Below are 13,964 nucleotides of genomic sequence, written 5' to 3'. Positions count from 1 at the left end.
TTAGAGCCTTTACCTCGACTTGTGGTGAAAGCAGTGCTTCTGCCATACCAGCTATAGCCTTGTCTGTGGTTGTTTGCATTGAAAAATAGGTAGCTGCATATGAGCAACTAGTCCCTATTGACTAATCAAGGCAGTCTTGGTGGCGCTGGAAATGAGCCTTTGGCCTTCACAGTGTGATCAAATACAAATGGTATTGCAAACCCATACAAGCCTTTTCAAAAACTTGTAGACTCAGAAAGTCATCTGTCATCTTCAAAATAAGAAATTATTTCATGGTACCATGGAAGTGCGCAGAACTGTCTGGATCTTCAGATCCAGTCTTACTCGTGTTTTTCTTTAACTTCAGGATCTTTTTAAAGTAACTGGGTTTGGGTTTTGACCACCTGCTCCAATTGTGCATAAGAATTTTCTTCTCTCTACTAGCCTAAACATAATTTTAATAATTCTCTTGTGAATGTACCTACATTTTTATTGTGGAAGCAAAAGAAATGGGATAAACTTAGATCTTGGGGAAGGCGCCGGGGGGGGGTGGAAGAAAGGCAGCTCCTTTTGATTAGTATCTGAATTCTCCTTCTAGGCTTCATGATAATGTATGATATAGTCAACATGATATTTCTTTATTTTAGGCCTATTAATTTACATCAATTCATGAATTTATCTCAATACTGACCCGTAATGAAATTCACAGATGACATCTCTTTGGGCCGATTATTCAGTCACCCTTCTCTGAAATCCTTTGGTTCCTGTCTAGAATAATACATCTGACTTTGATTATGTCATCTCTGAAATGTCCTACTGCTAACAGTATCGTTACAGAAGATGTAATGTTAAGTTTTGTTTGGCTTCTGCTAAGTTGTATTGGAAGTTAAGTAACTTGACCTAGAGGTTTTTGAATAACCGCATCTTTATATGCAACAGCTGACCTCTAGATAGGTCTGAGAACTTCTGAATTAATGTTTTGCAATTTAAGACTGCTGTTTTCCTTGACAGTTTAAGTTTCTTAATCCTGTCTTTCAGGTTACTTGTTGAACGCATCTTTGCTCAGTATATGGTCCCTCACAACTTGGAAACAAATGAACGAATGAAATGTTTGTATTACCTTTATGCAACATTGGATTCAAATGCTGTGAAGTACGTGCTGTTTTTAACTTCTTGCAAAATATTTTTTAATGCAAACATTATTGTTAATTAGTTTGAAATTGTTACAAGTAGCCTAAGCCAGTGAACAAAAGTAGTTTATGAACTATCAGAAAACAGATTGTAGCAATAGTATCTATTTTTCAGGTGGGATTGTGGAGGGGGAAAAAAAGAACCCAAACCCCAAAAATGAAACACAAACAAAACCCCAAACTAATAGGGTCTTTTCCAACAAGGTGTGGTACCTTTTAGCCATAAATAGCTTGACTGCGTGTCAGTCCTTTTATGTCTGAAAAGAGATAGCATAGATAATAGCATTGATTAGCCCTAGATCTGACAGCTTCTCAGTTAGTAACAGCCAGGATGACTTAAGAGTGGGAAGGAATTACTTGTTTGTCTTTCCTCATTCAATATGCATTTTACTTGAAATTATGTGCCTTCTCCAGCTTAAAATGGGTACATATGCATGAAATTGACTAATTTTGCTGCTGTAATGCTCACAGTTTGAATTTAGTAATTTTAAATTTGTTTTTCATTTACTAGTACTTAGTCACTTGAAAATCAAATATAGTTTAGTTTGGTTTGGGTTTTTTTCTTTCCTCATGAGGGAGACTAGAAAAAGCTTTGTATGTAAAAGAATGGCTTAAAAAAACCTCACAGCGTTCAAATGCTACAGAAAGTGATTTTTGAATCCCCTGCATTTCTCATATTGCCTGTCTAAAGATATTACAACTGTAACAAACTAAAATTAAGAATAGTACATTAAAAATAAAAGGTTACTGTTCTAGTAAATTTTAGTATAAGCTAAAGAAAAATGCAGAATAGATTCCTTTCAGTACTTGTTTTTTTAGTTAACAAATAATGACAGAATTCTACAGCTTTCATGTGCAGCAGTACTCATTTTAAAGACACAGTATGTTCAGTTAGTTACATAGGACTGAGTTATTGTGGCTTATGGAAGTTTTTTAAGTGCATCTGTGACTTTTTATTATTTATATGGCTTATTTTTCCTGAAAATATGGTAATTTTCTATTTTGTCGAATATCTCTAATGTATCTCTTACAAGTCTAATCATGTCCACTTTTCACAGTTTATTCATCTAGTAGCTGTTTTCTGTGTGCATGAAAAACATAGTTTTGATGATAAAAATCTTAAACATCTGCTTTAGCCTGCTTCTTGGAATGTTTTTAGAAGAGTGATTTCATGCTTGTACAAATGACTTCTTTATGGGCCAGATATCAGTTACTTCCTATTTCTTTTAAAGGCTATGTAGTTAAGTATCTGAAATGAAACTTGTTTCAAAATCTCACTTTGTTCCAGTCTAATATGACCGTGTCATGAAATTAGGAAACATTTAACCTTTGCTCGCACAGCAGCAAAAGTGCAGGTGATAAGCACGTTTCTGAGACTGGAGTTGAAAAGAATTTAAGGGCTTTTCTTGGTCAGTTGTGTTCTTTATCAAGTTTGTGATTTTGACAACTCCTTTTTAAAATTTGTTTTTTAGAGCATTAAATGAAATGTGGAAATGTCAAAATCTGCTACGACATCAAGTAAAGGATTTAGTTGACCTGATAAAACAACCCAAAGTAAGTTCAATTTATCTTTAACCTACAGTTTGTTTCCATTTGTTTTGCAATCTGAAGCTTATTTTTAATGACAGAAAATATTTTGAAAGCATTGCATTCAAACCAGTGTTATGCTGTTGACATGTTTGCATTTGTCCATGTGGCTTTCATCCTATCTTTTGCTGTTAAGCGCTAATTCTCTACACTGTAATATTCTTTTGAGTAACAGGGCTGCATGGGAGAATGTAGGGGGCTTGAGATAGTCTGAGATGTTGTCATGGGCAACAAAATAGTTCTGAGTGAGGGAATTTTACTTTCTTTATTGTCTGTTAACACAAACTTTTGATTTATTCTGGTATTGAGAAAAAAAACCTGACACTTAGAGAAACAGCCTTTGGTTGCCCTTTGGATGCTCTCTTTCCTGCTTTGCAGTCTCCAGGCCCCCCATTGCACACATTGCTCAGTCCCTTCAGTGATGGCAGCACAGGAGATATGGGCATCAGGTGTGGTGGTTCCTTTCCTTCTGCTGCTCCTCATTTCTTAGCCACTGCTCCAGCAGGGATTCCTCCACCAGTCACAGTCCCTTTACAGTTGTATTTTCTCCAGTGTTTCCTCTCTTAAATATGTTTTTGCGGAGCACCATAGGCTCCTCTCACTGGTTAGAATTGCATTGGTTTGGTTTGTCGGTTGTGGAGCTTGCTAGAAGCAGCTTTGGCAGGCACAGGGCAGTCCCTAACCTCCTCCCTAGTGGATCACCCCAGCAGCCCTTTGTTACCCCAAACCCTGCCTTTACACCCAATGCAGATGCTTTGCTATTTTTAAGAAACCTTTTACTTATAATGCTCCTTGTATGGTTTTTTGTGTTTTGGTGGTTTTGTGTGTTTTCCCCAAATTGATAATTAATTCATAGAATTAAATGACTGTAAGAGTGTGTTTTCATAATCATGAACTGAAGTGACATATAGTCCAAGGCAGTCATAATCTCAAGACAAATATCCATTAGCCATTCAGAGCTGTAGAAATTGTTTTCTTTCAGAAAACAAAACTGAAACGAACTAGTAATCTTTTAGAATATGACTTGGTGTTACCGTATGTGCTTTTTCACTTCAGCCTGATTTTTTTCACTTAATCATTATAGCTTAATTGTTGATTTGTTGTCCTGTAGATCTTATCACTGTAGCAAGCGTAGGCATTGTGAGAGCTCTCAGAGATGAAGAGGACAAGAAGCAGTGCACAAAAGTTGCCACAAGAAAACTTTGATTAGGTAGTAAGGAAAAAAAAATTGCAGTTAGGGTGATTAAATATGGCAGCACCTAGCCCAGAGAGGTTGTAGAATCTTCATCCTTGTAAATATTTAAAATACAAGATGAGGCCTGGAGCAAAACCTTATCTAAATTGGACCAGCTTGGAGTAAGCAGTTCAACCTGGTCACCTACAGTTGTTGCTTCCAACCTACATTATTCTGTGACTATAAGTCTTTGAACTTTTCAGTCGACTGTTTGTCTCATCTTAGAAAATCTTTCTGCTGTTTAGTGAAATACTTAGGGCATTCTGCTTTTCCTCTTCAGCGTCTCTCCAATGTAAGTACTATTGAGGAGACTGAAAATTACTTAAGTAACTTTAGATTTCTGTTGACCGTAACTTCTCCTCCTCATCTGAGACAGAACAGACATCAAACTTGCCTTTAAGATGAGTTACTTTTCTAAAGAGCAAAAGCATAAATCACAACTCATCTTGTTTTCTCCTACATCAGTAGTATACAGTTAAACAAAATACATTAACTTGCCTGTTCACATGAGGAAAAGTGGGTGAATGCTGGTTTATCAGTATTGGAGTATAAGCTTTATTTGTTGCAGATGCTTCCATATCATGAATGCAAGATAATGTAGATAAAGTGCCACAGTAGATCTTCTAAAAAGAGATGTTTCTTGATCGTCTTCAATCTGTCATTATTCAGTGGAGTTACACTACTAGAAGTTAAAAAAATACTTTGGACTCAGGTTATTTCATTTGATGACTAGTAGTTTGCTCAACTTCAGGTCTGTTTTAATGGGAGCTTTAGCCAGTACTTGAAGACATAGCCTATACTGGAAGACCAAACCAGTCAGAAAGAAAGAAACCCCACAGTACAGTTTTGGTATTTTACTTCTGAATTGTAAAAGGTGCGAATATGGAGATTCTGTATCTGTTGACATAATGATTTAAATTCTGTAAACCATGTTTTATTTCTGTTTTGCTGGTTTTGGGGTTTTGGTTTGGTTTGGTTTTTTCATTCATTTCTTGTCTGAACATACCTGTTCAGCTGTGACAGCCAGAAGCCCTGAAAATGTCAGCATTCTTCCAACACTAAAAAGTGATTGAAAGTTCTGCAGAAATAATTCTGCTAGAATTATGTGCCAAGTGTCCATGTCACAAGATAAGAGAAGACGTTCACTAAAAACATTGCTTGTCTTAATCTCATGCTATATTTTTGTTATACTCAGATAGGTTGCCACTTTTCCCAACCATTGCCATGTTTTCCACAAACTTGCTAATTAACATCCTTAATGACAAAAAACCCTGTGCAAATATGTTAGAACTCAAAATCCTGTTTTCTTTTATAGTATCTAGTGAATTCTGTTCTCGAGAACAGAAGTTTACTATGAAAAGTTGAAGGACCGGGTCTAGTGGCAGGTGTCTGTGCCCATGGCAGGGGGTTGGAACTATATGGTCTTTAAGGTCCCTTCCAACCCAAACCATTGTATGAAATGGATGCTTCTGTGTGTTAGCCGACGTCATTGTAATAAATTGTAATTTTGTTATCTCCAGTGTTGATATGGCTTGTTTGAACCTTGAGATCTATATGCAGATTTCAGTAATAAAATGCCAAGGAATGAGATGTACCCGAACAAGACTTTGACCTGTGTCTTGAAGTTTTTATAATAAATGTTAGTGTCTTGCAATGCTACCTCTTAGCCATTCTTTCTGTTGATGAACCTGGTGAAAAGGTCCACCGTAGGTCTTCATTTGCCTCATGTTAAGTACTTCTTAAGAAGACTTCTTTTTCTTCTAAGGTGAGCCTCCTTACTGAGTTGGTTTGACATTTCCTTGTTAGTAATTTTTAGGTTTGTTTACTATCCCTTAGCAATGGTGGTGGGTAAACACTGTTCTTCTTAAATAATCTTCAGTGAAAGCTAATAGTGTGGTAGTGTTCCTATTTAAATCTTTCTCAGAAGAATATAATTTGATAGTTGTAGCCCATAATTGGTACTATTTACATGCGTTTATGAAGTTTTGCAGACTTTGTAAGTTACGTCACTGAAGTTGATCTGTCAAAAGTCAGTTGGCAATAGAGCAGCTTCCTTTGTGGTTTGGAAGCTGATGGGTCTATATGCTTTTGGCAACATTGCTGTAAGCTTCAATCTGCTTTCAGGTTCCAATTTTCGTTTTAGTTATGAAGATTTCACAGTTGTTGAATAACACTTATTACACAGCAGTGAAAGATTTCAATGTGTTTTAATTCTTTTGTCCACTTTAGAATGCTTTTCTGAAGATGATTTGAGTGTTTATCTTCACAGTACAATTAAGGATTCTCTGGCATTTTTACTGATAATTCCTTAATATTTCAAACTTCAGTGTAATTCCATAAAGCTTCCTAGTCTGTGGAATAATGTGGATTACAGCTAAAAGTGGGGACAAAATGTCTTGGGAGGTAGTTTGTCTACCTTCCATAGTAGGCAGTATGTTGTTAGAAATATAGTCTCGTAAAGAAAATATACTTGCTGTGTAGTTTCACCTGGCTGAGAAATTTGTTGTATCCTCTTTTTCATCTTCCACTTACTCAGTGCCAGAACTAACTCTTAAGGTGGACTTTGCATGTGGAATTTGAAATCCTGTACCAGAAGAATTACTGACAGAAGGAAAATAAATTAAATAAAAAGGCTGTTTTGCTTCACTTATTTTGCTTGTAAGGTGCTATTGGATGACTTTACATCAGTAACAGTTTCACTGAAATCTAAGCTTCACAGATCTCTTGAAATGCAGTTATATTCTCATTCGTTTTGTTGTTATGGTCTGTGATTGTTACTTCCACAATTATTGCCTTCCCTGTTCAGCTGAACAGGGCTAGCAGTTGTCTTATTGTTGACTTGCTCTGTTCTTTACATTAAGTTGGGGACTACTACGAAGACTACTTAGAATCAATATGTGAACAAGAAGATAAAGTGCATTTAATACTTGCTGTCCATTCTATATTTAAAAACCAAAGAGGCTTTAGATGGAAAACAGTTACAGAAATAACCCATTTGTGCTGTTCGTAAGTTACAGAGTAGATTGAAAAGTAATAAAAGTGTTTTACATAAGTATCTGAGATGGTGATACTGTAGGTGTGACCTACCTTTTACTTCCTGTACCTCTCTGGCATTAACTTTGCAATGGTAGTTTTGATTTCTAACACACTGATGTGTTATCAAAATGGGTGCTGACTTGTTGATAATGCATTGTGGTATTTTGCTCACTCAGTATCCAAGTGGAAATATATAATGTAAAATTTTTACTTAATCCATTTTTCTTTTGTGACTTACAGACAGATGCCAGCAGTAAAGCTATATTCTCAAAAGTGATGGTTATAACGAGTAAGTTGAAATATTTACAGTTTTAAAATTACAGTTTAACTGTATTGCTTTCTTGCTTTAAATATCATTTGAGATAAGCTTATTAAAAAGTTTTTTAACAGATAAAAAAATACAAAAAATCATGATAAACATGATGTAACAATATGCTTTAAAGAATTAAGACAATGGTAAGCAGAATTGCTTCCTTACTGTAAAAAGTCTCCACTCATGAAGCTTATCACATGACATTTTGGCTGTATCTGTTGTGGATTAATTCAAAATCTCTACTATCTCTACCAAAATATCTACTAACTTATCTCTCTTTGAGGTGTTGGCATTGTAAGTGCTGTTGGGAGAGCACAAAAGAATTGGGGTTCAGTAGCAGGGAAGACACTTTAGAAACTGAAGAACTTCTGTGTAATCTGAATTCTCAGCAAAGAAAAAACCATCAACCCTAAAGGAACACGTCTTGTTCCCCCTAGCCCACCATGCCAATTGAATTAAAACCAGTACAAAGAAGAAAAACTTGCTTTACAGTTCTGAAACATTGTTTTTAAATCAACCTTTTTTATTTAAAAAAAAAAAAAAAAAAGAAAAAAAAAGCCATCTGTTCTGGCAAAAACTGGTGCTGCTTAAAGCTATGTACATTTTTGTAAAAATGTGGAGGAAAAACTGAATCTTACTACCTGGTTGGCCATGTTCCAAATCCTTTTTTCCTTTTGTTTTATATTATAAAAGTTGTTCAGTTTGTAATTTTTCTACTGCTTTTAATTCTGGGTCGCATTAAAAAAACCAAAACAAATACAATGAAAGAAATACTTAGTAGAACTTGTTTAGAACTAACTATCCTGTAGTCCTATACTATTTTCTGTGCCAACTTTGCTCAGTGCTAGTATTAATATGTAGTTTAAGAGACGCATTTTAAAAGCTTTTTTTTTATTATTTTTTTTTAAATGTTGTAAACTGTTGTACAGCTTAAACTTACTGGAGGAGTAATTTAGCAAAAATACCCTTTAAATGTTATTCCACACCTGTCATATAAGGTGAGCTATGTACAGAGTATATTTTTCTGTAGGGTTATAGACCTTGCATTCTAAGGTCAGCTTCAGCTGTTAATGTTATTAACAAGAACAACTAGATATGCTGCAAAATGCGTGTGAAGGCCGAGGAAAGGAAATAGCGTGGGGAGGTCTGTGGGTATACAAATATTTAGAAATTGGTGTCCTCATAGATGTGTCAGCATAAGTTAAAGTGTTTTATGGTTTGGGTCTTGTGTTTGTTTTGTGGTGTTTGGTTGTTTACCCCTCTTCCTCTCTTCCTCCCCCCTCCTCTTTTGTTAACTTAAGCACACATAGAAGCTTTATTGGTGTAACATTTCAAACTTGTGTAATTTACAATACTGATACTTCATACTTCTTAAATAGTGCTTTCTTTTGCTTATTTAAAGGAAACCTTCCTGATCCAGGGAAAGCTCAAGATTTCATGAAAAAGTTCACACAAGTTCTAGAAGATGATGAAAAAATAAGAAGTCAGTTAGAAATGCTTGTTAGCCCAACATGTTCTTGCAAACAGGCTGAAGGATGTGTGGTAAGAATTGCTCTTACAATATGGAAATATTTTTGGAACTGAATTGATTATAAATTTAATTGAAACTTGTATTGCAGAGGGAAATTACAAAGAAGCTGGGCAATCCAAAACAACCAACAAATCCTTTCCTGGAAATGATAAAGTTTCTTCTTGAGAGAATTGCTCCTGTGCACATTGATACTGAATCCATCAGGTATTCTTGTGTGTGTGTTGGCCGTAGATTGCAGGGTTTGAAATCAGGGTTTCTTATTTCAACTTTAAGCAGTAATGGACTGGGAGGTATGGTTTAAGACCTGGTAACCTGCAGTATTTTCTTCTGTTTCCCCTTGCTTAGGGGTTTTTGTGTCCTAGTTCAGAATGTAGCCACAGAAACAATTGAATTGTCATTCAACACAGCCATGACAACCTGTCAGTAAAAATGGATGCGTTGCTGATGGGCAAAGTTTGGTTTGTGAGTCATTGACTGATTTTAAAGGAAATATCTGTCCATGGCTATTCACTGAAGTTTTCCACACGGAATATTAGCTCATAGTGTGTTCTAAACAGTAATTTAACTGAGGAAGTAGAGATTATGGTGATGAGGTATCAAGACTTTAAAGAAAAGTAAGCCAGTTAAATTATGGGAGGGGAAAAATGTAATTGCTGAAATGATTATTTAACAGCTGTATTTTGAGATATTTGGTACCTTATTAGAGACAGGTACTTCTAAATACTGGTAAATTCTTATCTGTTAATTCCAACTGTAGTACTTGACTCTTAAGTACTTGAGCTTTTCAGTTTCTGCCCGTCATGTACGTAATGTAATGGAGCCATTCAGATTTCATTTAATCTGTTTCTGATCTTGGAGCAAGTACAACGTGTAGCTGGATTTTTACTTTCAATTTGAAAATACATTTTTCACATTCATAGAAGTAATATAAAATGTATATTTAAAGTAAGATTCACAGGTGGCACAAAGTTGTAATATTTATTTCAGTCTACCTACTGATTGCCTTACAGTATACAAGCAAAAAAAAAAAAAGTAGTAAAAAGTCCATATTTTCAGTTTTGCCACAGAATTGGTTTTCTTGCATCTTTGTAAAATTTCACTAAACTCTCACTTCATTTTTGAAAGTCACTGTTTATTTTGGGGGTCTGTGCGTGTTTGGTTTTGGAGGTTTGGGGTTTTTGTTTGGGGTTTGTGGGTTTTTTTGTTTTTATTATGTGGTCATTTTTGTCCAATTAGGGGCAGGAAAAAAAAGTGCAGTGTGGGAAGTCTGGCTAGGAGGTCTTGCCCTTGGTTTGTGACCAGTTGGGGTTTTCTAATTTATTTTCATTTGGGGCTGTTTGGTTTGGGGATTTTTTTTTGCTGTAAATATCATTTACAGGATGTAGTGAAGGAATATTCTGAATATTTTTCAGTTCATGATAGGGAAGCTGCCTACACCATGCACTAATAGGATCATTTCAATAATAATTTCCTTTCCTAGGGTACAGTGTAAGGAGAAAATGAAGCATTACTGTCAAGGTGAAATATGCAGAAAATAGATCTTTTAAATATTTCATCAACTCTTAGTAAAGCTGTTTAATGGTTACTTTTTTTCCTCTGGATTGTATACTTAACAAATAAATGGAAAATAACTGTTTACAATGTAAGAATCCATAGCAGCTGGTAGCCTCACCATAATTCTTACCTGAATTTGTCGCTTGTGGTACTCAAATTGATTTCTTATTTTGGTCATCCTTCCGGAGTAATTTGTTTATGGTTCTTTCATCTTAGGTTTTTTTAACTTAATACTTCATAAACTTTGAATTAGATAGGAGATGAGGGTAACCAGGTTATGTACGTAGTTGACACATTTGTTTTATAACAAGCTTATGTTTTAAGTTTTAAATGAATTCCATTAATAAGATTATATCTTTTGAAAACTGTCATACACAGTGGATTGCAGTAAATACAAGGCCATACTTTGTTTTCCTCTTCAGTGCCCTTATCAAGCAAGTAAACAAGTCTATAGATGGAACAGCTGATGATGAAGATGAGGGTGTACCTACTGACCAGGCAATCAGGGCAGGTCTTGAATTGCTTAAGGCAAGTATACTCCTGGTGGTCAGTGAGCATGTAAAACTTTCTGAAACAACTTTGTTAAAATAAACTTTTAATTAGCACTCAGTATCTTTAGCCATAAGCATGGGGTTGGCTGTCTGAAAGAATACTGGTTTGGGTTTTGTTCTCTATGCTCATCTTGCATGGCACGTAAGTAAAGTTATTTTATAAATAATTTAGAAGTTTTTTCTGGCAGTCAAAAGTAGTTGTGTGTGTGACATCAGTGGCTGATTTTTGATTTATTAGAGTGTGAATTGAGTTGCTTTTGAATATAGTTACAATACTTTTGGAACCGTACTTGTATGTAAGTGTCATGCTGTGGTTCCTAGTAGTTCCTCATAAATTTGTGTCTTACCTATTTCAACTCTGTATAATCTTGGAGACTCAGTTAACATAGGAAACCCCATAAAGATGCATTTGTGGGGAAACTGTACACAATTTCTTATTCTGTTCTCCCTTTTTGCTAGGAGGAAAGAAAAGGACTGATCACTGTTATTTACAAACACTGTTATATGCATGAAACTTTTAAAATGCCATTATGTAGGGCTTTTTGTTTCACTTAGTTTCTCTTAAAGACTTTAGGCTAAGAGTACAGTGTAGTGTCAGCTTTGCCTGTACTTGAACAGAAAGGTACTTACGCTGTAGTACCACCTCAGTTACATGTTTGTGTTGGGAGTGGTCCAGGTGTGGGTTGAGTTCAGAAGCCTCAAAATCTAAAGGACTCCCATACTGAAGTTTTCAGAATATCTTAGATCAACTAGGGGCCTAGTAGATTCATCTGAGAGTATGTGCCTCTTTAACCAGGTGCATGTTTAGTAAAAGTGCAAAAAGCCAGTAGCACAAAAATGAATCTGAATAGGAATGAATCATGTCAGAAGGGACTACATATTTGAAAGACAGCTTCCAGGTCAGTACTTAAATATTCATATGAACTGGCATGACACGTGTAAGGAAGAGGAGTAAGATTGCCCTAAGGAAGGTGGTCTGTACACCATGAGAAGAATCCAGAAAGGACAAATGCAGGAGTCTAGAAAAGGGAATGCCATTCAGTGAAGTGGGAAGGAAGGGAACTTGGTGAAAATTAAAAACTGAGTGTAGAGAAGTTCCAAGATTTTGAGGATTGTTTCTTTGCCATGGGGCAGAGTATGGTATGAAAGAGACTAGTAATCAACAGCCACTTACAAATGAAGAGAAGACAAACTTTCAGGCAGGATCAAGAGAGGATTTTTATTTTCTTTTTTTAAACGTGGGAGGACTGTCATACTTGAAAGCAGAGTCCAGGAATCTGAAGGAGAGGTAGAAGATCTGATAAGCTGCTGTATAAAGCTTGAGAGACTAGAGACCCTATTGGGTATGTCTATATTACTATTTTAGAGATAGGAACTTCAATTCAAAGTGCAACCGCTTATTCCGCTTAGCAAACAAGCATGAAGTCTGGGAGCACATAAGCTGGATTCCTTTTAGAGAAACTTATGAGATGGGCTTCAGAAGCACATGTTGTGTTGCAATGGTAAAGTGAGTTCAAGTCTGTCTAGAAATACTCTGAAGTAAAGCCCCTGAAATGTGAATATTGCTTCCTTAGTATCAGTTGTTTCTCTTAAGATCTGCTTCTGCTGTAACCCAGTACTTGCTGATGTAGATGTAGCCACTAAGAAGTGCATGTTCACAATAACAGAAGAAATCGAGACTGAAGAATGAAACTAAAACTGATGAGATCATGTATAAAGACAAAGAAGTTTAGGACGTACTAAAAAAAAAAACCCAAAAGTCAGGAAAAGAGAAATGTGGATCATGTGACAAAACCAGGCAGAGTATTATAAATATTGCAGTGTGGCAGTGGAAAATTACTCTTGACGGAATGTTCTATGTAAGTGGACCTTTAAAAGAATATTAACATGGCTTTCGTCTTATTTTGGCAGGTACTTTCATTTACACACCCTATCTCATTTCATTCAGCTGAAACTTTTGAATCTCTCCTGGCTTGCTTGAAAATGGATGATGAAAAAGTGGCAGAAGCTGCATTACAAATTTTCAAAAACACGGGAAGTAAAATTGAAGAAGATTTTCCTCATATACGATCGTAAGTTTTATGTCTTACTTTGTTTGAGTAGTGTTCTTGGTGGGTTTTTGGAAGTTCTCTTTCTTCCCTTTGCATGCTATAGTATTATCCTGCATTCTTTTGGAAGAAAGTATTACTTCAGGTAAAACAGGAGAAAGATTGTGAATGATTTTAAAATGTGGTGCTTTTTGAACAATGAAATTGAAATGAATATATCCAAAGTAGTCAACAGCTGATACACCACTGGTACTCCCATAATTTTTATCATTGCCCTTCAGAATTATGCATGGGGTTTTTTATTCCTAAATTAAATATATGGCAATGTAAAACCATTCTTTGCAACTTAATGGGGATGTGTAGACAAGAATATTTCCAAAAGAGCATTTAGTAACTTGTGCAGATAAAATATTTTTTTAGCACATGATATTTTATCAATAAAAGCCGGGGGCTTTTACTTGCAAGCCATTTCTTTCTTTGAAGAAATTGCCAAAACCAGGACAATTAGCACTTCTGCAGAGGTGTTATGTTCTTTATATGTGTATCTGTACTTTTTTGCTAGTTTGCTATTTTGAAGATTTTTCAATTTGTGAAAAGGTATTTTTTTTTTTTTAAGAGCTTTGCTTCCAGTGTTACATCATAAAGCTAAAAAAGGACCCCCTCGTCAAGCCAAGTATGCTATTCATTGCATCCATGCAATATTTTCCAGCAAAGAAACACAGTTTGCACAGATATTTGAGGTAAAATTAAAATATTTAAGTTAGTTTTTCTTAATCTTTTATATTGCAAATGTAAACTAAGGGAGGTAGTGGCAATCTATATGGCAAGTTGTATTAATTTTGCAAAAGATATTTTTCCCTTTTCCCTTTGTTCTCCAATTTGGCCTGAAATATGGTAGTGGAGGGGGGTTTTGTATCCCATGATCCATCATGTTTAAGGTT

The 13,964-nt window shown here is 35.5% G+C and overlaps 1 protein-coding gene across 5 annotated transcripts in view; it reads left to right on the top strand.

The window, feature by feature from the left end:
* PDS5B (PDS5 cohesin associated factor B) overlaps nt 1-13,964 on the top strand; it is a 112,840-nt gene that overhangs the window by 56,620 nt on the left and 42,256 nt on the right. For all 5 annotated transcript variants that reach the window (XM_030475803.1, XM_030475801.2, XM_030475802.1 and 2 more), the window contains 8 exons: nt 1,018-1,131; nt 2,642-2,723; nt 7,267-7,315; nt 8,742-8,881; nt 8,959-9,074; nt 10,847-10,952; nt 12,887-13,047; nt 13,640-13,763. In XM_030475803.1, coding sequence (XP_030331663.1) covers nt 1,018-1,131; nt 2,642-2,723; nt 7,267-7,315; nt 8,742-8,881; nt 8,959-9,074; nt 10,847-10,952; nt 12,887-13,047; nt 13,640-13,763 — 892 coding nt within the window. The remainder of the gene's footprint in view (nt 1-1,017; nt 1,132-2,641; nt 2,724-7,266; nt 7,316-8,741; nt 8,882-8,958; nt 9,075-10,846; nt 10,953-12,886; nt 13,048-13,639; nt 13,764-13,964) is intronic.

Source organism: Strigops habroptila, chromosome 2, assembly GCF_004027225.2.
Source record: "Strigops habroptila isolate Jane chromosome 2, bStrHab1.2.pri, whole genome shotgun sequence".
In the NCBI taxonomy this organism is placed as follows: domain Eukaryota; kingdom Metazoa; phylum Chordata; class Aves; order Psittaciformes; family Psittacidae; genus Strigops; species Strigops habroptila.
The sequence above is the reverse complement of the archived record's forward strand: the minus strand, read 5'-3'. Positions and strand labels throughout refer to the sequence as shown.